At 58.6% G+C, this 26875-nt stretch overlaps 5 protein-coding genes across 9 annotated transcripts; 2 read left to right on the forward strand and 3 right to left on the reverse strand.

Moving 5' to 3' along the window:
* Nucleotides 1-6106: 6106 nt before the first annotated feature.
* TXNIP (thioredoxin interacting protein) lies at nucleotides 6107-9455 on the forward strand. Of its 3 annotated transcripts, XM_032093634.1 has the most exons (8): nucleotides 6108-6539; nucleotides 7168-7240; nucleotides 7331-7478; nucleotides 7761-7863; nucleotides 7954-8210; nucleotides 8308-8464; nucleotides 8572-8720; nucleotides 8808-9455. In XM_032093634.1, the coding sequence occupies exons 1-8, from the start codon at nucleotides 6290-6292 to the stop codon at nucleotides 8841-8843; spliced, it is 1173 nt and encodes a 390-aa protein (XP_031949525.1). In that variant the 5' UTR covers nucleotides 6108-6289; the 3' UTR covers nucleotides 8844-9455. The 3 variants fall into 3 exon arrangements, with proteins under 3 accessions (XP_031949524.1, XP_031949522.1, XP_031949525.1); XM_032093633.1 differs by having other exon boundaries at nucleotides 6107-6539; nucleotides 8572-9455; XM_032093631.1 differs by having other exon boundaries at nucleotides 6107-6539; nucleotides 7761-8210; nucleotides 8572-9455.
* Nucleotides 9456-11179: 1724 nt separating this feature from the next.
* On the reverse strand, nucleotides 11180-13828 carry POLR3GL (RNA polymerase III subunit G like). 3 transcript variants are annotated; one of them, XM_032093661.1, is made up of 8 exons: nucleotides 13759-13828; nucleotides 12840-12977; nucleotides 12623-12752; nucleotides 12206-12274; nucleotides 12062-12118; nucleotides 11913-11980; nucleotides 11717-11830; nucleotides 11180-11633 (listed from the first exon to the last, which is right to left on the reverse strand). In XM_032093661.1, exons 2-8 carry the CDS (start codon nucleotides 12957-12959, stop codon nucleotides 11547-11549), a joined length of 645 nt encoding a protein of 214 aa, XP_031949552.1. In that variant the 5' UTR covers nucleotides 12960-12977; nucleotides 13759-13828; the 3' UTR covers nucleotides 11180-11546. The 3 variants fall into 3 exon arrangements, with proteins under 3 accessions (XP_031949552.1, XP_031949553.1, XP_031949551.1); XM_032093662.1 differs by lacking the exon at nucleotides 13759-13828 and adding an exon at nucleotides 13710-13727; XM_032093660.1 differs by lacking the exon at nucleotides 13759-13828 and having other exon boundaries at nucleotides 12840-13042.
* Nucleotides 13829-14011: 183 nt separating this feature from the next.
* Nucleotides 14012-16915, forward strand: ANKRD34A (ankyrin repeat domain 34A). Its single transcript, XM_032093659.1, has 2 exons — nucleotides 14012-14629; nucleotides 15225-16915. Exon 2 carries the CDS (start codon nucleotides 15273-15275, stop codon nucleotides 16617-16619), a length of 1347 nt encoding a protein of 448 aa, XP_031949550.1. The 5' UTR covers nucleotides 14012-14629; nucleotides 15225-15272; the 3' UTR covers nucleotides 16620-16915.
* Nucleotides 16916-17240: 325 nt separating this feature from the next.
* On the reverse strand, nucleotides 17241-20131 carry RBM8A (RNA binding motif protein 8A). The gene is made up of 6 exons (XM_032093663.1): nucleotides 20027-20131; nucleotides 19400-19459; nucleotides 19214-19291; nucleotides 18503-18639; nucleotides 17971-18107; nucleotides 17241-17626 (listed from the first exon to the last, which is right to left on the reverse strand). Exons 1-6 carry the CDS (start codon nucleotides 20091-20093, stop codon nucleotides 17581-17583), a joined length of 525 nt encoding a protein of 174 aa, XP_031949554.1. The 5' UTR covers nucleotides 20094-20131; the 3' UTR covers nucleotides 17241-17580.
* Nucleotides 20132-20714: 583 nt separating this feature from the next.
* Nucleotides 20715-26585, reverse strand: LIX1L (limb and CNS expressed 1 like). The gene is made up of 6 exons (XM_032093581.1): nucleotides 26273-26585; nucleotides 25847-26010; nucleotides 24754-24894; nucleotides 24040-24135; nucleotides 22591-22668; nucleotides 20715-22505 (listed from the first exon to the last, which is right to left on the reverse strand). Exons 1-6 carry the CDS (start codon nucleotides 26568-26570, stop codon nucleotides 22263-22265), a joined length of 1020 nt encoding a protein of 339 aa, XP_031949472.1. The 5' UTR covers nucleotides 26571-26585; the 3' UTR covers nucleotides 20715-22262.
* Between the last annotated feature and the right edge of the window lie 290 nt (nucleotides 26586-26875).

The raw sequence follows: 26875 nt of genomic DNA on the forward strand, positions 1-26875 counted from the left end.
TGAAAAAAATGGTTTTTTTATGGATTTGGGACCCTTCACTCAGCTGCTCCCAAAGCAGAGCAAGGCCACAAATCAGTCTGGGGAGCATTGTGACCAGGAGGGAGACTTCTGAGTAGAAATGGAAATCGGCTGGTTTTGTCCCTATGCTGCTCTTCCAGGATAAATAACAAGTGGATCTCCAGCAGTGGGAGCTGTGGAGCTTCAGGCCTCCTATATCCCAGGCCACTGTTGCTATTTTTCCTTGTTTTCTTGGCACCTGTTGTGGACTCAATTTAGCCGGGTCTGGACTTGGGACCAGTGTCAGGTTTCAGGGAGGACAAAACACCCCTCGGGAATTCTCTCCCTTGGGCCCAGATTCTCTGTCACTGCTCAAATCCAACCCAATCTGGAGCTTTTGCTTGGAAAACAGAATTCCTGATGGCAAAGAGCCAGCTGGGCACACAGATGGGCAGGGTATTGCCCCGTGGAAGGTGCAGAACTGCAGAGGGGAGGGCAAATTTCACATATTTCAGAGGATTTCAGTAAACCAGATGGAGTTCTACAGGAGAAATGTTTTCCATAGGGAAGACTTTCTTTCATTTTTCATAAAGTATTAAGAACTTGGCCATCCCTGTCCCACAGAATTGCAGGAAGGGCTTGTGGAGATGGGGTAAAGGGAATTGCAGCCCCTCCAGGCATGGTTGCAACCCCTCCATCAAGGGAGGTTCTACAATTCACATTTCAATACATCCATGGGGTTTTCTTTGTCTTTATTCTTTTGTGCCAAGAGCACAAAGAATACATAGGAAAACATTTCATGGGTATCAGGGTAAATTCCCCCTTGGATGGGTGCTCAGAGCACACAGTGACGAGCGGGAGATCTGCTCCATGTCTTTTACCCTGCTCCCAGTAATCCTCGATGGGTTTGACATTAAAGGGGTCTATTTTTGAGTCCCCATTTCCTGTCATCTGTCTCTCCATGTCTTTGGGTGGCAGTGGCACATGCGGATAATAATAACTCCTTCCTCCCCTGCTCCTTCGACTCTGGAACTTTGGGTGGATGAAATAAAGCAGGAGTGAGGAAAGGAAAGCAGGTTGCTTCCTGATGTGCTCCACATGTCCCTGTGGGAAGAAAATCATCTGGGGAGGAATAAAATCCTCTGTGGGGGGATAAAATCCTCCATGGGGAGAAAATCCTCTGTGGGGAGAAAGTTCTCCATGGAGCTAAAATCCTCTGTTGGGGTAAAATCCTCAAGAGCAAGGCTGGTAGTGCTGGAGTTCCTGGTAGAAATGGAACTGATTTGATGATGCAGAACCTAATTGTCCCTTAGTTCTTGGCCAGTGGAGCCAATCAACAAGAATTCCAGGGGAAAAGGAGGGTTCCCAATGGAAATGGAATTTCCCTCCTCCTGAACAGCCCATCACCTGCACCACCAGGACTGGGCCTGGTGCTTTCCTTGCCAACCCTTTCTCAGGAGTCACCTCTGAAATTTAGAGCGCAGCTCCCAAATGGAACATATCCAGGAATTCTGGAGACCTACCCCTGATTTGGAGAGCTCTGGTTCCAGATTTGAGGCTCGGCAGCTCCACCTGACCCAGAGTTACACCAGGAGCTGCCCAACATGGACACCTCTGACAACTGGATTACAACGTGTGGAAGCTGTTGCTGATGAATTATGGAATCATTAAGGTTGGAGAAACCTCTGAGATTATTAATCATTAACTTTCCCGTAGCACACCAGTGACCCATGTCCTCAGGTACCCCATCCACTTGTTTTTGAACACATCCAGGATGGTACCTCCACCATTGCTCTGTTCCAGTGCCTGACCTCCCTTCCCATGAACACAATTTCCCAAATATCTGACCTAAACCTTCCTTCGAGGTCTCTTCCTCCGGTCCGGTCCCTTGGGAGATGACCCTGACACCCCTCCAGCTCCAGCCACCCAGGCTGGGCATTGGATGCTGAACCACCCAAAGTGGGCTCCCGTTGGAGCTGGATGGAGTGGCTGAGGTGGTTTTTAGCAGGTGACATCAGCCAGGGAGGGAAGGGGTCGATCCAAAGTCCACTGACGTCAATGGAAACACGCTTGTTGACATCAACAACTTGGATTGGCGCCGATGTTCTGCTCCTTTATTCGGGGCAGGGGAAAAGATCTGTTCTCTGCCTCAGCGTGACTCTGAGAGGCCTCATGTCTCCCTCACGCTGAGGAGGAGCAGTGTGGATTAATTTGGGAATGGGCCAAGATCAGCCCAAACTTGGCACATTCCCCCCACTTAGCCGGACCCCTGCCTGGCTACGGCTCAGGCTTGAGCCTCTGCAGGGTGTCCAGAGGAGGTGGTGTCCCTGTGAGAGAGGGAGATGGTGGCCCTGTGAGAGAGGGAGATGGTGGCCCTGTGAGAGAGGGAGATGGTGGCCCTGTGATGGAGGGAGGTGGTGGCCCTGTGATGGAGGGAGGTGGTGGCCCTGCGACAGAGGGAGGTAGTGGCCCTGTGACCTGCTGTGACACCCCCATACCTGCCCTGACCAGAGCCAGAGCTGCAGCCTCACCATGAGCTGCTTCGGGTGGCCCAGGTCACCTTGCCCAGGGAGCGTTGGCCAAAGTCCCCTTCTCCAGGAGACAAGACTCTGTGTCACAGGGTCCATCTGAGATGCAGACGCTCAGAACACACCTGGGACACCATCCCTGGAGGTGTTCACAGCCAGGAAAGTTCACAACAGCAAATAAAAAAAAAAAATTTTCCTCCTTTTCAGCAGCCAAGACTGCTCCAAGGCTGTGAGTGAGAAATCCAGCCTGGGGAAGAGAAGTCTCCAGAGAGACGTGGATGGATGGATGGATGGATGGATGGATAACTCTCATCTGCCATTCCAGGAAAAGCCTCTAGATGTCCGCAGAACCCAGCCCATGGGAAGGGCTCCAGCACAATCAGAGCTCCAGAGCCTCTTCCTGCCAGAGCAGATGACTAACACGAGGCTTTCCAGACCCAAGATCTGAATTCCTCCTTGTTTATGGATGGCTGAGCTCTTCTGGAGCCTTATCTCCCCCTCCCTGCTCCAAACACCTCCCTGCCCCTCCTGGGCAGAAAACAGGGGAAGAAATCCCACATGGACAAAGAACCGCCAGGCAGGGGGGAGCTTCCACATCCCAGTCCCCAGTGAGAGCTAGAAAAGTGGGACTTCAGGGGGAAAATCCTGCATAGCTGAGCATTCTCTGCCTCCAGCCAGGCACTGGAGACCTTGCCTTCCACCCCCAAACCACTGCTGGGATTTAGGAACTGACCTGGCCCTGTTCTGGAGCCTCCACTCTTGAAAATCCCGGGCTTGGGACAAGCAGTTGCTTTCCAGGAGCCGCCCCAGTCCCATAGCCCCTTGTTTTCCAGCTGGGCTCTATTCCCAATGTTCCCTGTACACAAACAACCAGAGGAAATGCCTTTTCCGCCCCAGCTCCCAATCGCACACCCGGAACACTCTGTCCCCATGCTCCAGCCATTGTCTGGCCCTCTCTCCCCCCTCCCAGCCTGGAATATGCTGGAAGGGACCATATAAGGTGAGAAACATGGAGCAAACAGCCCACAGAAGCTGCGGGGCTGCCAGCACCCTCCAGCTTCCCAGTGATCCCAGCTGGATATTGCTCGTCCGATAGAAAGGACAAAGGCCAGGCTGTCACAGGAGCAGCGTGGCTTCTCCTGGCAACCAATCCCGATAACCTGGAGCAGAAAAACACGGATCTTATCAGCACCAGGAGCTGTGCTGGCGAAAACAAGTCTGTGCCATGCCCACTTCCTTCCCCGGGACCCACCCGGAGTTCAGTGAGTCACCTCAGGGCCCATTTTCTCTATGGCTTTGGAAGTGGGTTATTCCGAGACTGTTAGTCACGCTGTCCTGGCCATCCTTCGCCCCTGGCCAGGAGTTCTGGGAAAAGCAGTGGACCCAGCCACTCTCCCTGTCCATCCAGACACTCTCCCCATTCCATCCAGCAGTGGAAATGAAGGTGGGGGATCCTCTGAGCACCACAGTCCCACGGGAAAGCAGCTCAGATGGGGGGTGAATGCCTTAAATAACAGTTTAGTGAGAGCAGGAGGTTGTCCCTGCCCAGAACTCCTGGTGATTTCTTTCCTGATTTTCTTGTTTTTGAAGGAGATTTGACATTGGGAAACTGCTTCTTACAAGTGAAAATCCTGCAGTGTTCCCGACCCGCTAGATCCATCCAGGGGTGCTGCTGGTGTGAGAACATTTCCTGGAGCAAGTCCGACCTCCGAGGGAATTCCAGCAGCAGAGAGTGGGGGGGTGTGGGGGGGGTGTGTGTGTGGATTGCCATCAGATGGAGGTCAGGAGGGGAAAGGGCAGCACTGATTGACAAGTCTAGAGGAATTTAGAGAGGATTCGGGATGTGGAACATGCCTTGGATCATATCCTTGACAAGTTCCTTGGCATGGGGCTCCAAGGCCCTTTGGCTTTACTGGAATGTGTCTAAGCAGCCCTAGGCTGGGGATGGTTTCCTTGGAAAGGCACACACCAGTGGGAACTGGAGAGGGAGAGCCTAAACATGGCTCTGACGGGAAAGCCAGCACAAATTTAAGGGGTCGAATATCCCATGTCAGGAAAGGCTGGAAAAAGCTCCCCCACCTTTCACCGAATTAGAGCAAATCCCTAATTCCCCATTAACTCATCACCTTTTTCCTAGTGGGAAACAATGGGGACCAGAGGAATAAAGGTGCAATTCCTCCATTCCACACCAAACCACAGAATAATTCCCTCTCAAGGAGGAATTCTGTCCTGTGGTTTGGCAGGAGAACAGTTTATGCCCCACGGTTTATCCGGCGCTTTATCGGTTTATACGATCAGGTGTGAATTAACTCCGGGGGAAGGAGGCAATGGAAGGGCAGGAAAAGTGCCAGGAACACTCGGACAAACAACCTCTGAAGGACAGCTCCCAACAAAAACAACCTCCCTGTTCCTCTTTGGGGTGGGGAGCCCCCCATTTCCATTGCTCCACTGCTGGGTGGCTCCATGAACATTGTTCTCCTGTTTCCTCTGCTCCCAGCATTTTCCTGAGCTGGGAAAGCACTAAGGGCTGGGAAAAGAGGAGGAAAGAGCCAGTGCCTGTCCTGGAGTAATGCTGATCCAGGGAGTAAAGTCTCCTGGAGGGGTTGGGGGAGAGGCGAAATGCTGTCCCACTCCTTGAATCCCTCAGGGCCACGGTTTCTGGAATGGACGTAGGTGTTTGCTGCACCTTGGATCAATGCTTGGGAGGGATATTTTGGGGAAGAAGGAGTGGGAAGTGTCCCCAAAACAGAGTGGGAAGCAGCAGAGATGGTGGAAACACTCCCACAAACACACCAGAAGGAGGGAGGAACCCCCCGAGGTCAGGCTTTGATCCTAAACCCCCAAACTCACCCTTATTTACCCCAGATAATGGGGGGAAGTGTGTGTGGGGCGAGAATACCACTGAGGGGGCCGAGGAAACCCCTCAGAACCAGTTGAAGAGATTCCTGGGGAAGGGGGCTGTGGAAAGCAGCAGAGAGAGGAAAATCCTCCCCAGAGGAGTTCGATCAGTCACGTTCGATCCCATACCCCAAATCCGCCCTTATTTACCCGAAATAACAGGGGAGGGTTGAAGGTACCCCGGAGGGTGGGCAGTGGAGACGCCCCCCGGCTGCCCTGGGTGGGGAGAAGGAGTCTGAGGAAGGGGGTGAAGCCCCCACGCCCCCCCCCTCACGGCTCAGCCTGGCCGCTCCCAGTTCGCCCAGTACAACACGGCCCGTCCCAAACTGGGACCAGCGCCCCCGCCCACCCTGAGCCGAGGAACATGACATCCTATTCTGCGCTCGCCATTGGCCACGGCAGCCGCCCGTTCTCGCTTCCCATTGGCCCTCCGCGCTGTCACTCCGCCTCCCTCCTTGCCCGCCCCATTGAACACGCGCGGCTTTCCTTCACACGCTGTCCACGCTCCGCAGCCGCTTCTCTGATTGGTCGGCGCTGCTGTAAACAAGGCAGTGGCAGCCAATGGGCGCGCTGATCACGCGAGCAGCACGCCTGGCCACGCGCCCTCGGCGTGGCGCCCCCGGCAGCAACAGGCGCGGGCGGGGGTGGGAGGGGTTCCCGAGCCTATAAAAGGCAGCGGCGGTAGGGGAGCTCGCAGACGGCTGAGGGCTCAGGGCGGGTGCGCGTGTGGGGGTCCCTCTGCGCCTCAAAACAAAGCGTTCAGTCGCCCTTTTGCTCCGAACTCGCCTGATTCGGGCGGCTTTTGTTGCTCCACGGGGATAAAGCCCCGCTGCCGTTGTTTTGTGCGTCCCCGTGCTGCCCCAGCTATGGTGATGTTCAAGAAGGTGAAGAGCTTCATGGTGGCCTTCAGCGAGCCCGACAAGATCTACTGCAGCGGGGACAAGGTGGCTGGGCGTGTGCTGGTGGAGGTGGCCGAGGTGACCCGTGTCAGCGCCGTCAAGGTGTTGGCATGCGGCGTGGCCAGGGTGACCTGGGCCAAGGGCCCAGCCCAGTGCCGGCAGGAGATGGAGTACCTGCGTTTCGAGGACGTGCTGGCGCTTGAGGAGCAGCCCACGGGTGAGGGCATGGGGCTGGAGGGGGGGCAACGGTTGCCTTAAACACCGGTTCATAACCCAAACCCAGCCCTGACCCAGGGCTTGGCCACATGGGGTGGGGCTGGATGGGGGCAGAGGGCTTGGGAGGGGACAAAGAGATAGAGGCACCCCTGGGATTGGCCACATGGGTGCTGTAGTGGGTCCCAGTGGAGCCCCTTGATCACCAACACAGAGTTGATGGAAGTCTGGAGTCTGGAAGAATGACCAAATCCAGCAAAACTTAGGAATATTGGAAGCTTTGGCCAAGTCAAGTCGAAGTTGGTGAGCTAAAGGACAAAATCAGAGCCTGGGGAGTTCCTGTGGTGTGTTTTGACACCAGAGCAGTTGGTAACATTGGTGGCACACTCAGGGAGGGTCACAGGATCACACCTTGGGGCTGGAGCAGGGAGATAAGAAGGAGCTGGAGGTGGGGTGGAGCCAGTGGGACACTGTGTTCTGCCCTGGAGGCTTGGGGTGTTGGTGAGGTGGAGGGAGCAGCACGGAGAGGACATGGGGTTCCTGGGGCAGGGACAGGTGTTACCCAACGCCCTCAGAACCGAGGATTGCCCTGGAGCTCCATCTGATGTTTCCCTCCCCTTTCCCTCCTGCAGATGAGGACGGGTCTGTCATCCTCAGGCCTGGGAACAAGTATGAGTACAAATTTGGCTTTGAGCTGCCCCAGGGGTGAGTATGAGGCAACACCTGCCTCTGGGGATGGAATTAAATTGGAAAATCCGTGTTTTGGCTCTGGAGTGACCCTCTGCATGTCCGTAGGCCACTGGGCACCACGTTCAAGGGGAAGTACGGCTCTGTGGATTACTGGGTGAAGGCGTCTCTGGAGCGTCCGGCCTGCCCCACACAGCAGGTCAAAAAACGCTTTGAGGTGATGGATCCTGTGGATGTGAACACCCCGGAATTGCTGGTGAGCCCTGAGTAGTCCAAAGGCTTGGGAGGAAAGCCCTTGGGGAGGGTCAGCCCAACCCTGTGGCATCCAAGCGTCTTTAATCAGATCTGGGCTGAGCGGGATTAAGGGTGGGATTAAGGACTTCTGGATAATTCCAGAAATTGACACTGGCTGGGCTGGGTTCTGTACCCTAGGGGAATTTGAGGGTTGGTTGCAAAAAGGGAAGGAAGGGAGGAAGGAAGGGAGGAGGGTGGGAAGGACAGGATGAGGCCAGCATGTGACCGTTCCCTCTCTCGGCAGTCTCCAGTTGCAGCCAAGAAAGAGAAAAAAGTGTCGTGTATGTTCATCCCAGATGGACGTGTGTCTGTCAGTGCCCAGATTGACAGGAAGGGCTTCTGTGAAGGTGAGGATTGCTGGGAACAGGGAACTGGGAGTGGGAGAACCAGTAAGGAAACTCCTGACATCCCTAACATCTGGGTCCTTTCCTTGGCAGGCGACGAGATCTGTATCAATGCAGACTTTGAGAACACCTGCTCACGCATCGTGGTGCCCAAGGCGGCCATCGTGGCCAAGCACACATACCTGGCCAATGGACAGACCAAGGTCTTCTCCCAGAAACTCTCCTGTGTTCGTGGCAATCACATAATCTCTGGCACCTCTGAATCCTGGCGTGGCAAAACCATCCGCGTGCGGAAGCTCAAACCCTCTATCCTGGGCTGCAACATCCTGCGTGTGGAGTATTTCCTGCAGGTGAGTGGGGAATCCCCTCATTCTCCTCCTAATCTTCCTCCTTATCATGGGTATCTTCAGCCCATCCCAACACCCCTAAATCCTGGCTCTCCTGCAGATCTACGTCAGCGTCCCAGGCTCCAAGAAAATCATCCTGGAGCTGCCGCTGGTCATTGGGAGTCGCTCGGGCATTGGGAGCCGCAGCTCCAGCATGGCCAGTCAGACGAGTTCTGAGATGAGCTGGGTGGACCTGAACCTCCCGGACGCTCCAGAGGGTGAGTGGAGTGGGATCCACAGGGTGGGATCACTGTGTGGGGACCCCGTCAGTGGCTTGGGGGCCGCACATAGGTGAGCTCACTGATCTCTCCCTGCGTCCCCACAGCCCCTCCGTGCTACCTGGACATTGTTCCTGAGGATCACCGGCTGGAAAGCCCCACCACCCCACTCCTGGATGATCCCGATGGATTTGACAGCCCCATCTTCATGTACGCGCCCGAGTTCAAGTTCATGCCCCCCCCCACCTACACGGAGGTGAGCGCGGCACCAGCACGGGATGGGCCGGGTGGATCTGGGATCACCTGCCTGGATCCCTCACCCGCTTCCTGCTCCGTCGCCCAGGTGGATCCCTGTGTCGCCAACAACAACGTCCAGTGAGCACCACACCTGGTGGGTTGCTCCCGCTTTTCTGGACTCGGCTCCGTGTGCCACGCGCCTGCAGCACGTCTGGCCCCATACACCTGCAGGGGAAGTGCTCCCGAGGAACTGCCACATTTCCGAGGAGCTGCTGCATTCTTGAGGAACCACTGTTCCAGGGCCATCCCGGGCACCAGAATCTTGTGGAAAACCCCGGCACTCTGAGCCAGCAGAGAATCCTCACGGACTGGGGCGGGGACGAGGCGGATCCAGCTGGAAGAGAGCTGGAAATGCTTGGCTGTCATGGCAGTTGGGACACAGTGCCTGTCTTTGCCCTGTCACGACATGTGATGACAGGCAGGAAACTGTGGTTTTAACTAATTCCATCCTAATTCTGTAACTCTGGGTGCTGCTCTGGCTGCCCTCCGCTCCTGCCGAGGGAGGGGGACGCTGTGACATCGTGAATCTGTCCTGTCGCGACACAAACCCGTTGCCGCGACCGATGCCTTTTGTACTCTTCAGTTTTGTACATAGTATGGGGTGTTTGGGGGGGGAAGAAGCACAAAAATGCAAATTTTGTACCTTTTTATGGCCCCTGGGGGGCAAAATTTGTAATAAACGAGTGAAACGGTGCCTTTGTGTCCTTCTGGGGGGTGGGAGGATGGCAGAAACCCCCTTGGGGTGGGGACTGACCCTATTCTCCTGTCTTCTGTTTTTACAGAGATAAAACAGGTCGGGGGGGGGGGGAGGGTGCAGTGTGGGGAAACTGAGGCAGGCAGGGGAGTATTCCTGCTGTCCCTGCCTTTTTCGGCACTGCTGCAGGAGCGCACCCCCCTGGCTAATTTTTGGGATGTGGGTGAAAGGTGCTGGCGTCAAAAAACAAGGCTGTGACCTTGGCTCTGCTTCTTCCCCTCTCTCCCACTTGGAGCCTCCCCAAACCTGCTATGCCTCCCCCGCTGGCCCCCCCAGCCTTATCCCCGTCCGTGCCTCAGTTTTCCTTTGGAGCTGGAGCCATTCCGGCTGCTGGCCAAGGAGGCAAAGGGTCATCCTACTCCGCGCCAGGGCTGGGCTGGGCCGAGAGGGCTGCGGGAAGGGGAGGGCACAGGCAGCCCAGGGCCTCCCTCAAAGTTACGGAGAAGTTGTCAGTCCCCTGCTGGAGACCCTACAATAACACTCCCCTGAAAGAGTTGATTTTTCCCCTCTGGAAAATGCCCCCTTCCCACCCGCGGGAGCTGCACCCTGCACTCACCCTGCCCCCCCTCCCCAGTTTACAGCTCCAATTAAACTAATTAACGCCATAAACTTCCCCCACCATTCCTTTGCCCGGCCTTTGTGTCAGAGCAGCTGTGGAGCAGGATCCGCACAGATCTGGGAGTTCAGCCTGACCCTCCTTGGTTTTGGGGGTTCCCACAGACACCTGGAAAGAGGGGACAAAGAGGGAAACGGGGACAAAAAGGGGGGTGGCATGGGAGCAGCTGGAAGTCAACAACTACTGGAATGTTTGTGGCCTCAAACAGGAACTCGGGCCGGGGCGGGGGAGGGGGAAGAGGGGCCCATCATGTGAGGTTCATGTGATCAGCCCCCGCCCCTGGCCCGGGGCACAAACACACCCCCCTCCGAGAAAAAACACTCCTTCCTCCTCAAAAAACGCACATTCCCTTTCCCCAAAACGCCTTCCCCCCCCCTAACGCCTTTATCCTCCCCAAAACACCTTCCCCCCCCAAACGCCTTTATCCTCCCCAAAACACTTCCCCGCCCCCCCCCGCAAAAGGGCCATCTCTCCGCACCAAAAAAGCCTCTCCTCCCAAAAACCTTCCCCCCCCCCAAATTCACCTTTCCTCACTCCAAAAACACGTCCCTGAAAAAAAGCCCCCTTCCCTCCCCCAAAATCTTTCCCCCTAAAACCCACGTTATTCAAAAAATGCACCTTCCCCCTCAAAAAAAAACTTCCCCCACAATAAACCCAACTTTCCTCCCTCAAAAATGCACCTTCCACCTAAACTATACCTTTCCCTTCCCAAAAATACATCTTCACCGAAAAAAGATACTTTTCCCTTCCCAAAACCATACCTTTACTCCCAAAAAATCCACCTTTCCACCCAAAAAAACCCTTTAAAAAAAATAAACTTTTCTCCCCCAAAAAACATTTATCTCCTGAAAACCACCTTCCCCTCCCCATAAAACCTTTTCTACCAAAATACCACTTTTCCTTCTTCAAAGAAACACGTTTTCCTCCTCAAAAAACAACCTTTCCCCCCAAAAAAACCCTTTCACCCCTTATAGTCCCTCTTTTCCCACCTGGTAACACCCTTATCCAACCCCCCCACGCGAAAAAGCACCCAGAGCTGAGCCAGAAATACCAAAATCCACTTTAATCCACGCAAAATTTGTTTTAAAAAAAGCACAAAAGTCAAAAAGCTGCTGTAAAACGGGGGGTGGGGGTGGTCAGAGGGAGGCCAGGGCACTTTTGGGGACTGCCCATCACCCCAAAAAGCGCGATTCCCCTCCCTCCGCTCCTCTCAGGAGGTCCCAAAATTGGAGGGTCCCACCCCACCCGCCGGGCCTGGACCACCGGCGCCACCTGGTGGTGATACGGAGGAGGCCAGCGGACCCTGATGCCCCAAGGTGGGGTGACAGGGAACCCCAATGCCTCCGAGAAGTAAGAGAGTCTCTGCTTCCAGGTGGTGGGGTGAGGGGGTCCCCACTGTTGTGGTCTTCTCGGGGTCAGTACACTGCCTCGTCGCCATTATCATCACTGTCAGGGCCAAAGCTCTCCCCATTGTCAAAGTAGGACAGGACGTAGTCGGTCTCCTGTGGGGGGACACAGGGGGAACACGGTGGCACCTGGGGATGTCCCCACCCCACCAACCTCTCCAGGGTTCCCCGATTTCCACCTCTTCGTGCTCCTCCTCATCGTACTCCTCCTCCTCCTCCTCCTTCCCCTCTTCTTCCTCCTCCTTCTCCTCTTCCTCCTCTGATGTCACCTCCTCCTCCTTCTTCTCCAGGGTCTGAGTGGGTCAGGGGAGTGTTACCAGGGGGAGACACCCCAAAATGCAGCCAGTAGGGACACCCCCACCTTCACCTCGCTACCTCCAGCTTTTTAATAGTCTCTTCCTTGTCGAGTGCCACGTGTTGCTTAGGGACGAGAGGAGTGGTCCCTGGGGGGGGGCACAGGGGACTGTCAGCGCCCGGGGGAAAAGAGGGGACACATGGGGTTGGGGCAGGAAGGGGTCACTCACTGCCTTTCCGTAGCCGCCGCACCCGGATCTTCAGTTCCCGTGGGAGCCGCCTCCAGTCTGGGGGGCAAAATGGGAGGTCGGTCAGCCCCTCAGTCAACCCCAAGTCCCCATGTCACCCTCAGGTCCCCTCTCATGTCTCCACACCTGGGTTCCAGTCGATGGCGCTGTCCACGGGGCTGGAGAGCTGGTACTTGTCTGAGTAGCGCTCAATGTCTGCAGGGGCAGCGGGGGGACTATGGGGGGACACTCTGGGGGGACTTAGGAGACACCCACCCCAGGAACACCTGTGGGACCCACATGGGGATGGTTGATGGCACAACGTGGTGCAGCTGGGGGGAATAAAATGGGGGAGGGAGAAACAAAATTGGGGGGCTGGGAGGGGTCCCAAAGTGGTGGGGTGGGGGATGAGGGGGCTGAGAGTGCTGGAAAGGCCATAGAGCAGCAGGATGGAGGGGACAACGGGGATTGGGATAGGAAAATAACTTTTAAACCCATTCCCGCCCCTCCTCCTCACAGGGGCATACAGGAGGGTCGGGATCCACACACACACACTCCCCCCACCTCTGCGAGGTGCTCCCGGTTTGACGAAGTAGGGGAGCCCCCTCATCGCCCTGCGCAGCTCCTGCTTCAGGGCCAGCATGTACTCGCCCTCCTCGCCCCCGGGCAGGGGCGCGGCGCGGCGCTCCAGGGCCTGGGTCGGGGGGCACGGATGTGATGAGCATGTCTGTGCTCAGCCCTCGGGGGGGCCTCCGGACCCCCAGATCCTCGCAGGACTCACCGGGAAGAGGGGCGAGGGCTGCAGCGTGGGCGGGGGCAGCGCGTCCCCCTTCCCGATCCCCACGGCCTCCACGTTGAATGTCATCTGCCCCCGGCCCCGGCCGCGGCCCCGGCCCGCCATGCTGAGCCCCGGGGGCCGCTGGGGACAAGGAGGGCACGGTGACACCTCCATCCAGCTCTCCTCTACCCGGTCCCGGTGATACCCCACAGTTTCCCCCTCCCGTTGGCCCCCCAAGTCCCGTCCCCGTCCCTTCCCTCCTACCCGCGGTCCTGCTCCCCAACCCCGTTCCTCCCTCCGTCCAGTCACGGTGCCTCTCTCACTCACTTGATCCCGGTCCCGGTGCTCCCCCCGGGCCTGATAATCCCCCGTCCCGGCTCCCGGTCCCGGCGTTCCCCCACAGTCCCGGTTCCACCCCGTTCTCGGTCCCGGTGCTCCCCGGTGCCGGTTCTTTCCCCTCCCGAGAACCGGTCCCGGTCCTCATCCCAGCCGGTGTGTCCCCCTGGTTCCCGTTCCCGTACTCCCCGTCCCTGTCCCGGTGTTCGGTCTTTGTGCACCACCCGGTTCCGATCCGCCCTCCCCCCCCCCCCCCCCCCCCCCCAGTCTCGGTCCCCGTCCCCATCCCCAGCCCTGGGTCCTCCCTGTGGCCCTCCCGGTCCCAACCACCCCTCGCACCCCCGCTCCCGGTGACCCCTCGCACCCCCGGTCCCAATGACCCCTCGCACCCCCGCTCCCGGTGACCCCTCGCACCCCCGCTCCCGGTGCCGCTCGCACCCCCGCTCCCGGTGACCCCTCGCACCCCCGCTCCCGGTGCCGCTCGCACCCCCGCTCCCGGTGACCCCTCGCACCCCCGGTCCCAATGACCCCTCGCACCCCCGCTCCCGGTGACCCCTCGCACCCCCGCTCCCGGTGCCGCTCGCACCCCCGCTCCCGGTGCCGGTCTCCGCGCCGATCCCACCCCGCGCAGGCGCAGTCGCTCCCCACGTGTCCGCGACTGCCGCGCGGAGGGGGCGGTGCTTGGGCGCGAGCCCTGCGCTGATTGGCGGATCCGAGCGAGGGGCTTGGGCGCGAGCCCTGCGCTGATTGGCGGACCCGAGCGAGGGGCGGGGCCGAGGGAGGGATCAGGGATTGCCGGGGCGGGGCCGGGGCGCGGAGTGGGAAACGGGGGTGAAAAGGGGCAAAAAAGGGGGATCAAAAGGTCCCTCGGGCCGCCACGCCCGGATCCCCCCAGCCCCTCTGCCCTGGGGTAGCTCAGCCTCCCGGTACTAGGGTCACCCTAGCCCCCAGCCCCGCTGTGCTGTGCCCCTCAGTCCCGCTGTCCCACGGCCTCCAGCCCTACTGTTTTCGAACCCCCAGGCCCGCTGCCCCCTGGCCTCCCCCAATCTCCGATGCTCCATGGCCCTCAGCCCCCCTACACGGCGACCCCCAGCCCCGCTGTACCATGGCCCTCAGTCCTGCTGGACTGTGACCCCCAGTTCCGCTGCCCCACGGGCCCCCCGACAGCCTCCTGTGCCCCCCAGCCCCTGGTTCTCCCCTCCTCACCCCCACGCAGGGACGGGCGCTGGATGTGCCGTGGGTGATTCATCCTGCTCCAGCCCCCCCCGCGCCGGCAGCTGCCAAAAATAGCGCTGCGGGAGGGGGGGGGGACCCTCCACATCACCTCCCACCCCCCCCCCGCCTCACCGGCGGCCGGCCGGGATGGCGGCCATGGGCCGCTGTCCCCGACACCCCCATCCCTGGGGCCGTGGGAACCGGGACCCGGAGCGGAGGGACCCCACGCTCCTGTTGCCACGGTAAAATGGGGATGGAGAGGGGCTGGATGGGGGGGGGTCCCCGCTGTGGCGTGTCCCCACTGCGTGGGGGGTGACGGAGCGATCCCCAGGCCCGGGCTCGGGGGTGTCTCACTGAGGGGATTGAGGGGACGGGGAAGGCGGTGGATTCTCCCCCATTTTCCCAGCTGGTCGGAGCGGGATGAGCGGCCGTCGCCATGGGAACCGTCCAGGCAGGGATGGGGTGTGGACAGGGATCAGGGTACTGGCAGGGATGAGGGTACGGGCAGGGTGTAGGGTACAGGTAGGGATGGGGTTGCAGGCAGGGGAAGCAGGTGGGGCAAAGGGAGGAGGGCAGGAGGATGAGGAGGGGGTGCAGGAAGGGATTTGAAGAATGTGAGAGGAACTGCCGGCAGGGGCAGGTGGGTTTTGTGGGTGCGGGCAGGGTGGACATGGGTGAGGGACACAGGCCGGGGGACTTGGCCTCGCAGAAACCCTCCCTTACTGGGGAAACTGAGGCAGGGAGTGGGGGTACCCCATCCTGGGGGACTCCAGGTTCTCACCCTGTGCCCATCCCGGGGGACTCGGGGGTTTCATCCCGCATCCTCTCCCCTTGCAGTGAGCGAGTGCCACCCCTGTCCCTGCACTCCGTCCTGTGAGCCCGGCCATGCCCAGCCCTGTCCGCCACCCTCCCAGCGCCGTGGTGCCACTGGGGTTCCCCATGATCCCAGCGGAGGGTTCGGCGCTGCTGCGCGCCGTATCCCAAGGGAAATTCCGCCTGACCCGGCTGCTGCTGGAGGGGGGAGCCTACATCAACGAAGGCAATGCCGCGGGCACGACGCCGCTGATGGCTGCGTGCCGTGCCGGCTATGCCGACCCGCCCGACCAGCCGCGGATGGTCCAGTACCTTCTGGAGAACGGCGCCGACCCCAACATTCCCGACAAATCCGGGAAGACGGCGCTCATGCACGCTTGCGCCGAGCGCGCCGGCCCAGCCGTGGCAGCCATCCTGCTGGCCCACGGCGCCGACCCCAGCGCCCGGGATTACGCGGGCGGCTCCGCGCTGGTTTACGCCCTGGAGCGCGGGGACCGGGAGACGCTGCAGGTGCTGCTGGACGCGTGCCGGGAGCGCGGCCGCGACGTCATCATCATCACCTCGGCCACGTCGCCCCGCGGTACCAAGACCACCCGGCAGTACCTGAACTCGCCCCCGTCGCCCGCCCTCTGCGCGTCCCCCTCCCAGGTGCAGGTGCGGGCAGCGGCGTCGCCGGGCGCCAGCGCGAGGGACGAGGAGCGCGACGTGTTCCGCTTCCCACCCGCGGCTCCAGGCGCCGCTCCAGAACCATCCCGGGCCGGGCCCAAGCGGCAGCTGAAGAGGCTCAACTCGGAGCCGTGGGGGCTGGTGGTGCCGGGGGTGGAGGGGATGTGGGGACATTCCGAGGGGACACAGGGAAGCCTGGAAGGGACACAGGGACCCCCAGAGGGAGCACGGAGAACCTTAGATGAGATACAGGGACCGCTGGAAGGGACACGGGGCCCCTCAGAAGGTTTGTGGGGTTCCCCTGAGGGGCCACGGGGGCCCCTGGAAGGGCCGTGGGCCCCCCCGGAGCGGCTGGCGGTGGGGCTGGAGGGGCTGCGGTTGCGCCCGCGCCGGCACAGCGTGGAGGGACGCGATGTCTCAGGGCTGCCAGGGGTCACTGGGGCAGAACGGGTGCCCCTCGTCCCCCCCCCGGCGCGTTGGGCCCCAGCCCCTGACCCTTCACGGGGTAAACCCCTGCGCCGGGACCCCCCCAATCCTGAGCTAGCCACCCCCGGGCCGCTCCGGCACCCGGCTGGGCTGCTGGAGCGCCGCGGCTCTGGAACGCTGCCCCTGGAGCCCCCCGGGCCGGGCAGGGCCGGGTTGCTCCCCCCGCTGCCCCCCCGAGCACTGTTCCGCCGGCATTCCATGCAGCCGGAGGCCCTGCGGCATCTCGGTGCCTTCTGCGGGGGGCTGGGTCCTGAGCCTGGCTCTTAGGCACCCCCCAGGGGTCTGGCGGCCCCCTCAAGCCCAGGACCCTTTTGGAAAGGCCTCACCCTGGCCGGTGACACCCTTTGCTCTGAACCCTACTGAGGGTCAACTCTTCCATCCCTCTCTCAGCACAAACTCTGCACGACCCCAAATTCGGGGAGTTGGTGGGTGCATCCCCAACTCCCCAGGCCCCCCCCCAGCATCTTCCTCCTGCTCCTGCCTCGTCCTCCTGGCAGCTTTTTCCCCCAGACCCGTGGCTGGGGGTCCCCAGGGTCTGGCAATAAAGGCCCCAGTGTACCTCAGTGGCTCTGAGTGGGGGGGTGGGCACATCTGTGGCATTGGGGACGGAAGAGGACAGCCGGGGGCACAGCTGGATGCTGGCACAGCCAGACGCCAGCACATCTGAGCACAGAGACCCCACTGGGTCCTACCAAGCTGCACAGCTGTTGCTTCCCAATGCCAGTTTTAAGGGGAAAAAAATGGTTTTCCAAGACCTCAGTTATTCTACTGCCAGGCTGGGAGGGATCCCTTGGGGATCCAGCAGCCTGGACGGGGAGGGATTTTTAGGGAAGGGGGCATGGGAGGGGCTGGGGATCTTTAATGAAGGACAAAGAACAAGAAGACAAATTTAGACAAAATCTTGTTATTTAACAGAAAACAAGGAATTCCTGGTTGGATAAATACCATGGGAGGTTTAGGAACCATTTGCCTGGGGCATGGAAAAATCTCCTGGGACGTACTGGGATGGGGGGACTGGGAGGGATCCCCCCAAACCTGAGGGAAACCCCCCCAACCCTCAGAGACTGCTGCTTCCCTCATATTTGTCCTTTCAAAACAATAAAATCCCATAAAACCCCAATTTCCCCAGGGATGGAGCTGGTTTGGCTCCTCAGGGCTGTGTACAAAGCCCAGTTTTCCCAGTTTCCCCCAGTTTGGACTCAGAACACAAATGGGAAGTCTGGATCCATCATCGGCGGCGCCGGTCCGGACTGCGGCTCCGCCGGCGCCCGCCCCTGTAAAACAGGGAAGAGGTGGGGAAGGGAAAGAGGAAAAGAGGAAAGGGGAAAAGGGGGTGAAGGAAAAGGAGGTAAGGGAAAAGAGGATAAGGGAAAGGGGAAAGGAAAAAAAGGAGGAGGAAAAGGGGAGGAAAAACAGCAAAAAGGGGGCAGAAAATGGGAGAAAGGAGAGGGAAGGAAGGAGTCTACGAGAAGTGCATTTTGGGGTGTTCATCCCTACTTTAACCCCACCACCCTCATGACAGGGCATGGAATGCCCCCATTCCCCTAGCTGAGGGTTCCAATGCTCCCACAGGTCCCCTCCCATTCCCGGCTCCTAGAATTCCCAGGAACTCCCTCACCTCCGCTTGCCCTTGGGGGGTCCCCTGACGAAGCACCAGTCCACGCTGACCGGCTGCCCCATGAGCTCCTGCCCGTTGAGCCCCTCCATGGCCGCCTGCGCCTCCTTGTATGTCTCGTACTCCACCAGCGTGTAGCCCTGGGATGGGATTGGATTGGGAATGGGATTGGGAATAAGCCCGGACACCAGGGGAACTCCCAGCTCAGGTTTGGGATGCATGGACCCCCTGACACCCCGGGTTTGGGAATGGGAACGAGCCTGGGCACTGCGGGAACCTCCAGCTCACCCTGGGATCAGGACCAGGAATGGGAATGACCCCAGGCACTAGGGGAATCCAGCTCACAGCCCCACCCCCTCATTTTAGTTTTGGGATGCAGAGACCTCCCAATAAGTCAATTTTGAGGTGCAGGGGCCGCCATGACCCCCAGAATTGGCTTAGTTTTTGGATGCATCCATTGCACCTCCCAGCCCACAGCCTCCCCCAAGCTGAGATGGAGCCCAGGGGTTCCCCACGAGCCTCCCCCCCCCCCCACCTTGAGGTATCCCGTGCGCCGGTCCAGGTTCAGGTGGATGTTCTTGATCTCGCCAAATTCGGCAAATCGGTCATGCACGTCCTCCTCTGTGGCCTCCTCGTGCACCCCTGTCACAAACAGGATCCAGCCCTCCACGGCTGGGCAGGAACAGGGGGGTCACAGAGCTGGGAACAGAGCTTTCCCCCCCAAAATCCCTTGTCTTGGGGAGGGGACATGGATTCCCCAAGGCTGAGATTTGGGGGTTGACCCAAAAGTGATCCTGGGAAGGTGGGGAAGAATTATCCCAGCATGGCCCCAATTCCTTCTCCTTCCCATGGGAAAGACCCAGGAAAGGGTCTGTCACTCAGAATCACTCCTTTTTCACAGCTAGGAAAGGGAGATGGAGGCCCAGAGTCCATAAATCCTGGGTGAGGTTGGGGAAAGCTCATCCCAGCAGGGCTCAGCCCCAATCCAGAGCCCAGGACACCCCTCCCCCCACCCTCATTCCCCCTCCCTTCCATGGGGAAAGTGCCCCTGGCGACACTTGGAGGCCGTGGGGTTCTCAGGAAGGAGCTGCTCCCCCAAATTCCCCCATTTCCACCCTTGGGAAGGGGATATGGAGCTGGGGTTTGCCCTAAAATAAATCCTGGGAATGAGGGAGGGGAAGGGAGCCCTGGCCCTGAGCTACAGAGCCCTCATGAACCCCTCCAGGTCCCCAGTGTCCCCCCTCACATCTCTGTGGCCCTGGCTCGTCCCCGTCCTGCTCGACGCTGTCGTAATCTTCGCGCACTCGAGCGCGGGATCCTTCCTCTGGAAAGGAGAGAAAAATGGGGGAAGAGCAGGGTCCCCGACCGGCAGGGTCACCCAGCCCCTCCCAGAGCACCAGGGAAGGGGTTTGGGGGTGTTTTGGGGCCTCACCTGAGCCGAAGCCACGGCCCTTCCGCTTCTTGGCCTTTTCCTTCAGCTTGTGGATGCTCTCTGGTGGGGTGGGAATTGCAGGGAGGGACCAGGATCATGGAGTCAGCAGGAGCAGGGGCCCCCCGGATGGACAGGGACCCCCGAACCTGGCTGGGAAGTGTCCCCCTGGGCTAGGAAGGATGTCTCTGGGTCGGGAAAGACCCACCTGGGCTGGGCAGGGCCCCCTGGTACAGGCAGGGACACCCCCGGGAAAGACAGGACAGTCTCCCCATAATGGGAATGACCTCCCCTGGGCCGGACAGGACCCCCAGAGTCCCCCCGGGCAGGAATCATCCCACGAGCCGCGAATGACCCCTTTCGGATAGGCAGGATCCATCTCCCATGCTGGGAATGGCCCCCTGAGCCGGGAATGACCCCCCATCGCCGAGCAGGAGCCCCCTGGGAACGACAGGAACCCCCACCCCAGACCGGGAATAACCCGCCCCAGGCCGGGGCTGCCCGTGAGGCCGACGGGGTTTGCGGGCGCGGCCAGAGGCGGCGAGAGCGGTTTCGCTGAGCCGGGGCCGGGCCGGATCGGTCTTCGGGGCCGCTCTGGGCCGGACGGTATCGCCCCAGCCCCGCGCTCACCGTCCCCATCCTCGTCCATAGCGAAATCCTCTCCGCCCGCCTCATGAAGATCCAGCACGTCCGCCATCTTGCCCAGTGTACTGGGGCACGCCGGGAACGCGCCGGAAGGGCCGCCATAGTGGGAGGGTGTGTGGCGGAAGTACCGGCGCGGCCATATTGGGGAGGGTGTGTGGCGGAAGTACCGGCGCGGCCATATTGGGGAGGGTGTGTGGCGGAAGTACCGGCGCGGCCATATTGGGGAGGGTGTGTGGCGGAAGTACCGGCGCGGCCATATTGGGGAGGGTGCGTGGCGGAAGTACCGGCGCGGCCATGTTGGGGAGGGTGCGTGGCGGAAGTACCGGCGCGGCCATGTTGGGGAGGGTGCGTGGCGGAAGTACCGGCGCGGCCATATTGGGGAGGGTGTGTGGCGGAAGCACCGGCGCGGCCATGTTGGGGAGGGTGCGTGGCGGAAGTACCGGCGCGGCCATATTGGGGAGGGTGTGTGGCGGAAACGCGTGCGCCACCATGTTGGGGAGGGCGCCTGGCGGAAGCGCCCGTTCAGACATGCTGGGAGGGTCACGACGTCTTGCCGCCATACTGAGAAGGTCGGGATGCTTCTCTTGTCCCCGGGGATTTTGAACCCCGCAGAGGCGGCTCAGAGCGGTTTTTGGGCACGACTGGCCCCACAAAATGAGCAAGAGCACCAAAGTTAAGCAAAATCGCTGGTTTTATTGTACAAAATCCACACCAGTGTCTATCCCGCCGGATTCCCGTTAATTTCACTGCCTCCACAAGGAGCACAACTTTTTCCATACTGAGAAAACTTGAATTTGTTCATTTTACACCTTCCAAGGGGATCTGGAGCCTCCAAATCGGCGCCCCAATCCCACAAGCAATGGAATATCCGGTTTCTTCCCTTTTATTTTTCTTTCTTTTCTTCCACAGGGATAGAAACCCCCAAATCCTCCCGGATCTCTTCACCCGGAGCCTAAGGACGCCACTGGAAGTGCTGGGAGGAGCTTCAGGGATTCCCTCACGTGCGGAATCAGGGGAATAAATTGCGGGACTAACTCCACGTTATTCCCAAATCCAAATTTTCCAATATTTCAGGAAAATGACACTCCACAACCCCTCATCCCTTTTAAATCCCATTTCCAGCGACATCAAATGTTAATAGTGTTATAGAAAGTATAAAAAATATATAAACCCCCAACATAGTCTCGTTAGGATGTGGATATAAAAGTGGGGTACCTACAGATAATGGAATTATTCCAATATTATCCTAAAACAATGGTTATTGCTGGAATATCCTGCGGTCAGGCAGAGGGAAGAAGCAGGGTAGAATACTGGAATCTGAAGGGTTTAAGAGGATAAGAAGTGGGAAAAGCTCTAAGCTGGGGTGAAGAAGGAATTCTGTCTTGGGATTATAGTTTGTATTTCCAGTCTGCTAGGGAAAAGGGGAGTAAGATGGAAATTTCCATGGATAAACGGACATTTTCCTGGGGGAACTTGGAGCTGTTTGAACAATTCCATGTCATAAAAGAGGTTTTGAAAGCTAAATATAGTCTAAATTCCATATGGATACAAGAGGGAATGATTAGTGCAAATCCCTCCCTCATTCCCAAACTCTCCAAGACTTTTCCAACCTTCCATGAAAAGGCCAATGCTGATGTTTGGTCACAGACAGGGCAATTCCAGGGGGAGCTGCAGATCGTGCTGTGCTTGGGACTGGAATGCTGTGGGCTGATCCCAGATTTAACTCCAAACCCCAGTTTTCACTCCCTTTGGATATTGCACACGTTGGCATCCATTGAGATTTAATTAAGGAGCTCATCAAGGAGGTTCAGTTGATCCCTTTCTGCTATAGGACAGAGGGGGTGCCAGGCATTGGGTCCAAAGGACTTTTCCAGAGGAAACACTGGATTCCATGGAATCCCGCCTGCTCCAGTACCAATGGAGTCCGGAGAGGACAAAAACTGTGATTGGAACCCCAAAAATAAGGGACAGAAAAAATTCTGCAGGGAATGAGGAATTCCCAGGGAATAAAAACTTCCCTAGGGAATAAGGGGTTCTCAAAGGAATAAGACATTCTCCAGGGAATGAGAAGACTGAGGAGCAGCTCTAAAAACCAGGATGAAACTGCTAAAATCCATTCTGGAGCTTTTTCCCTAAATTTCTTTCAAATGTGCAAACGGGCCGGGATTCAGGAAAGGGTGTCAGGAGCACCAGGAGGGATCCCGGGGCAGGATCCTGGGGTTCAGCAGCCAGAGGAGTGCGCCGAGCCCAGCTGGCCAGCCGCCAGCAGCAGGATGTCCTTCTTCTCCTTATGGAATCGCAGCTCCTTCCCGGCCAGCCGGGCCTCATCCAGCTCCCGCTCTGTGGCCGCCAGCTCCCGGGAAAGGGCACCCGGAATGCTCTGCTCCCGGTTCACCCAGTCCAGGGCCATCTGGTTCCGGATGTCATCGTCCAGAGCACGGTGGGAATAGTGAGCCAGGACTTCCTGGTGGGAATGGGATGCAGGGGGAAGCTTAGGAATGGGAAGGAGCAGCGGGATCGAGGTGGCCCCTGAGCAGTCCCGGACTCACCTGGCGCGAGCACTGACGCTCCCGCATGGCCTTCAGGCTCCCGTTCCAGTGCAACAGCTGGAAAACCGTCATCAGCTCCTGGGATGGCAAGAGGGAGGCAGGATGAGAGCAGATACAGGACCGGGATCACAGAATCATGGGGTGGGGCGGGGCAGGAGGCACCTTGTGAGTCACATGGAGCCCAAGAGGGACACCGGACACCTGCCTGGGTGGCTCTGAGCCCCTTCTAACTCGGCCTGGAGCACTTCCAGAGATGGGGCAGCTTCCCTGGACATGGATTCAGCCGCAGGCACCACCAGCACCAGGACACTGGGGCAAAATTCCCTGATTAATGTGGACTACAATGGAGACAGAGCCTCCAATGCTCCCTGTGTTCTGGGAATTCTGGGATTCTCCTCTCCAAGCTGAACCACCGGCAGCACCAGGGACAATTCCAGTTTTCCAGTGATTTCTCCCTCCAGGCCACACAAATTCTGCCTAAAAACTGGGACCTGTCAGGCTTCCCAAACCCAGATGGAGCTGGGAATCTCCATCCCAGAGTCTCCATCTGTAAACAGGGCCCCGAACATAAACACCTCCTGCCCCGGAGCATTCCCATACCAGGGAAAGGAGCCAATAGAGGGGTTGGAAAAGTACAGAATCCCAAACACAGCCACATTCCAAAGCTGGATCCAAACCCTGGAGCAGCGTCACGGCCAGATTTCTCCTCTAATGAAAATCCAGCTCTGGTGATGTGTGCTCCAGAATCATTCCCAGTCCCTACCCAAGGCCAAGTTGAGATTAAAAGGATTCAGGAATCCCAAGGAACTACTGGAACAACATCCTGCGATGGACAGGGAGGTCCAAACTTGATTTCCCTGGCTCTGCTCCCAGCTGTTTCTTTGGAAAGGCTGGAATAAACCCCAGAGGACTCTCCATTCCCAGTTGTTCTCCTAATCCTGATCCATGTTCCAGCACCTTCCCTTGGCAGCTCAGACTTCCCATTGTCCAGATGTTCTTCCCAGCCACATTCCCACATTCCAATGGGATACAAGGATATCCCTGTGGTTTGGGGCAGTGTCATGACACCACTGACTCCCAATTCCAAAATCAAAGTCTCTTTGGGGGAAAGATCTTCCCACTTTCCTTGTGAGAGCTCTTGCTTCCCTGTTTTCAGGGGGAGATGAATCCCACTAATTAACTGGACTGCTGCAATTACGACATTTGGAGGTGCCACCTGGAAATATCAAAGTGGGATATTTCCCTGACACTGAGAAACCCAATCCCAAGGACTTTGCTGCACCTGGAAGTACCCCAAATCCGACCAGAATCAGAAGGAAACCCTGAGTTCATTTTCCATAGAAAAGACTAAAAATGCAGCTGGGAGATCAACCCAAATATCCCTTAACCAAATCAGGAATGGCACCTGGGTAGATCAGGAACAGTAGCTGCAAAAATTGGAAACAGTACCTGGAACTCCAGCATGGATTTTCCCTTGTTGGACTCCAGCATGAAGCGGAAGGCCCCGATCCCAGTGTTGGGATTATCCGCCTCCTCTCGATTGCCCTGCAGAGACATTCCAGACAGGAGCTGCCATTCCCACCGGACCTGCTCCCGCTACACTATCCCCACTCCTGGAATTCCCAGAGGAGAGCCTGATGCCAGCACAGGCTGAGGTGTCACACTCTTATCCAGCTAATCCAGCTGCGACCGCATGGCATGGGCCACTCTGGCACTCCCTGGACAAATTTGGGACAGCACCTGGATACATTTGGCTCTCCTGGAGCAATGAATCCCCTGGGAACAGGATTTTTCCTGCACTGATTCCAAGGCTCTCACAACATCCTGGAGCCCACAGAGCACTGTGGGCCGCATGGCAAGAATTCCCTCCGACATAATCAGAGCAGGAAAATGAGAGTGCAAAGCTCCCCGTGATAGAAACTAAAATTCCTGGAAAATCTTTGCTTTAAGGAAAACTAGGATGTGACAACCCAGTCACAGAAGGGCCAGGAAAATCCACACCTCAGCCTCGTTATTCCACCCTGGAATGCAGCACAAAGAGTAGAAGAATGGGAATTAAGCTACACTTAAAATCTTAATACTCCATCAATCCCCCCCTCCCACCAAGGAGTTCTAATCCCCTGATTTGAGGTTTTTCCCAGGATTTTTCATCCCCATCCTCACGTTGAAGGATGCCAGGGCCTCGGAGACACTCTTCTCGATGAAGTCGTCAGTGATCCGGCGGGAAGGGTGCTCGTTGAACACGGAATTCATCAGCGCGATCTTGGCCGCGCTGCGGCGCGCCTCAGCCTTAGTGGGACAGAACTGGGGACACACAGCCACCGTCAGGACATTCCCAGGATTCCGACAGCCCGTGGATCACCAGGAATGGGAATTGAGTGGGGGTGGAATTAGGAAGTTGCACTCCCAGAATCAAAAGAGGTTCAGAACCTCCCATTGCACTGTCAATTAATTAATTACCTCAAACCCAAACCATTCCCAAATTCCCCCCAAAGAAGACCAGGATTTTGGGATGGGATGACTCTGTGGCTGCTGGAATTGTTTCCTTTGGATCTATTTCCCCAGCCAAGAGGAAGGGCAGGAAGGAATCTGGAACACAGCCAGGACTTGATGGGACATTGGGACTTTAATCTCTTTGGTGAGGGATTTGGGTCAGGAGTTTTCCCAGGAGGGGTAAAGGGATGGATTCCTCCAGTGGCATGTTCCCTGCCCACAGCACAGGGTTGGAATTGGATGGTGTTTAAGGTTCCCTCCAACCCAAGCCATTCCAGGACCCCATGACCCAATGCTCTGATTTGATTTCCAGAGTCTTTTGGCATCTGGAGAAGAGGTTTTGGGACAAATCCTGAGCCCTGGCACAGGAATATTCCTCTGCCAGTTTATCCCCCTGCCTAATCCTGGGAAGGAAAAGGAAGGATTGAATCCTGGGAGGGAGAAGAAAGGATCAGATCCAGCCAATCCAACAGTTTTCCCTGATATCCCATCTCCTACTTCAGCACTAAGGTGTAGGTGACCAGGATAGCGAATAAAGGACACAAAAAGTACCACAATCCACAGACAAATCTTCCCAGATAGGGATCTGGTAGGGATTTACAGGCCAGGAGCAACTTGCAATTAAATTTCCTTGGAACTAAAGATGTTTAGAGCCAGACCCAGGGGCTGGAATCGGCAGGAGAACGCCTGCGCAGGGAGGAGATATTTGGGAAACGATTCCGGTGGGGGGCCAGGCGAGGCATTCTCGGGGTCGGGATCGTACCTGGAAGCTGCCGAAGCAGCTGCCCCCGGGCAGGGTGACATAGCAGACGTAGGGGGGGCTGGCGGCCGGGACCATCTCGTAGAGTACCAGGGCGCCGTTGCGCAGCTCGGCCCCGCGCGATTGCTTCATCTGCCAGAATTCCTGCAGCGCCTCCACCACGTTCACTGCCGGACACAGCCGGGAGAACCAGCCGGGCAGAACCCCCCGGGATTGGCATGGCAGCGTGGAAATGGGGCACGGAAAGAAGGGAAAGCGGCAAGGGGGGAAGGAGAAGGGGGTGAGGAAGGAAGGAAATGGGGCATGGAAATAAGGAAGAGTGAAAAAAGGGAATAAGGGAAAATATTATCCCCCCCCCCTCCCCCCCCCCCCCTCCCCCCCCCCCCCGCCGTCCGTCGGCATCGCCTGTTCGCCCCCGGTCCCGCTCACCGCGGCCGTAGCCCTGCGTGTGTTTGGCGAAGCTCCGCACCACGGCCTCCACCGCCTCCCGCAGCACCGCGGGCGGCCCGGGCACGGCCCCGGCCCCGGCCCCGGTCCCGGGGGGCGCGGGGGGCCCCTGCAGACCCAGCGGGGGCGGCGGCGGCGGCAGCCCCAGCCCCGGCCCCAGCCCCGACCCCGTTCCCGCTGCCGGTCCGAGCCCTGAAGGGGCTCCGGTGAGGCCGGGCCGGGCCCCGCGGGGCCCCGCGCCCACCCCGGGCTGCAGCCGCTGCGCCCGCACCGCCTCCATAGCCGCGCTCCCTCCCCAGCGCCGCGCTGTCAATCAGCGCCGCTCCGCGCCCAGCTGCCCAATAGAAGCGCCGGTTCGGCGAGGGGGCGGAGCAGAGAGAAGCAGCGAGCCAATCACAACGCGGTGCGCGGCTGGCGGGGCGGGGACAGGGCGCGGCGCACTCGCCCACTGACACAAATAGCGGTGTGTGGTCGCGGGGCCGTCAGGGGGCGGGGATTAGCGGCCGTTGTCCAATCGCGCTGCGGGGCTTGTCACGGTGACACGGGAACAAACGAATCAAAATGCAGGAAGCACAAAAGAGCAGA

Source organism: Corvus moneduloides, chromosome 29 (assembly GCF_009650955.1).
Source record: "Corvus moneduloides isolate bCorMon1 chromosome 29, bCorMon1.pri, whole genome shotgun sequence".
NCBI lineage: Eukaryota > Metazoa > Chordata > Aves > Passeriformes > Corvidae > Corvus > Corvus moneduloides.

What these genes read in the sequence shown, in the direction of transcription:
- TXNIP (XM_032093631.1), top strand. Translation starts at nt 6,290, where the DNA reads ATGGTGATGTTCAAGAAGGTGAAGAGCTTCATGGTGGCCTTCAGCGAG. An exon ending in GTGTGGAGTATTTCCTGCAG is followed by an intron (nt 8,211 to 8,307) that starts GTGAGTGGGGAA and finishes GCTCTCCTGCAG; the next exon opens with ATCTACGTCAGCGTCCCAGG. An exon ending in CCTCCCGGACGCTCCAGAGG is followed by an intron (nt 8,465 to 8,571) that starts GTGAGTGGAGTG and finishes GCGTCCCCACAG; the next exon opens with CCCCTCCGTGCTACCTGGAC.
- POLR3GL (XM_032093660.1), bottom strand. Translation starts at nt 13,010, where the DNA reads ATGGAGGTGTCACCGTGCCCTCCTTGTCCCCAGCGGCCCCCGGGGCTC. An exon ending in ACCGGGAGCACCTCGCAGAG is followed by an intron (nt 12,275 to 12,622) that starts GTGGGGGGAGTG and finishes CTGCCCCTGCAG; the next exon opens with ACATTGAGCGCTACTCAGAC. An exon ending in ATGAGGAGGAGCACGAAGAG is followed by an intron (nt 11,634 to 11,716) that starts GTGGAAATCGGG and finishes GTCCCCCCACAG; the next exon opens with GAGACCGACTACGTCCTGTC.
- ANKRD34A (XM_032093659.1), top strand. Translation starts at nt 15,273, where the DNA reads ATGCCCAGCCCTGTCCGCCACCCTCCCAGCGCCGTGGTGCCACTGGGG.
- RBM8A (XM_032093663.1), bottom strand. Translation starts at nt 20,093, where the DNA reads ATGGCGGACGTGCTGGATCTTCATGAGGCGGGCGGAGAGGATTTCGCT. An exon ending in TATGGACGAGGATGGGGACG is followed by an intron (nt 19,460 to 20,026) that starts GTGAGCGCGGGG and finishes CCACCCCACCAG; the next exon opens with AGAGCATCCACAAGCTGAAG. An exon ending in GGCGCACGGGATACCTCAAG is followed by an intron (nt 18,108 to 18,502) that starts GTGGGGGGGGGG and finishes ATCCCATCCCAG; the next exon opens with GGCTACACGCTGGTGGAGTA.
- LIX1L (XM_032093581.1), bottom strand. Translation starts at nt 26,570, where the DNA reads ATGGAGGCGGTGCGGGCGCAGCGGCTGCAGCCCGGGGTGGGCGCGGGG. An exon ending in AGGCCCTGGCATCCTTCAAC is followed by an intron (nt 24,136 to 24,753) that starts GTGAGGATGGGG and finishes ATGTCTCTGCAG; the next exon opens with GGCAATCGAGAGGAGGCGGA. An exon ending in AGCGTCAGTGCTCGCGCCAG is followed by an intron (nt 22,506 to 22,590) that starts GTGAGTCCGGGA and finishes CATTCCCACCAG; the next exon opens with GAAGTCCTGGCTCACTATTC.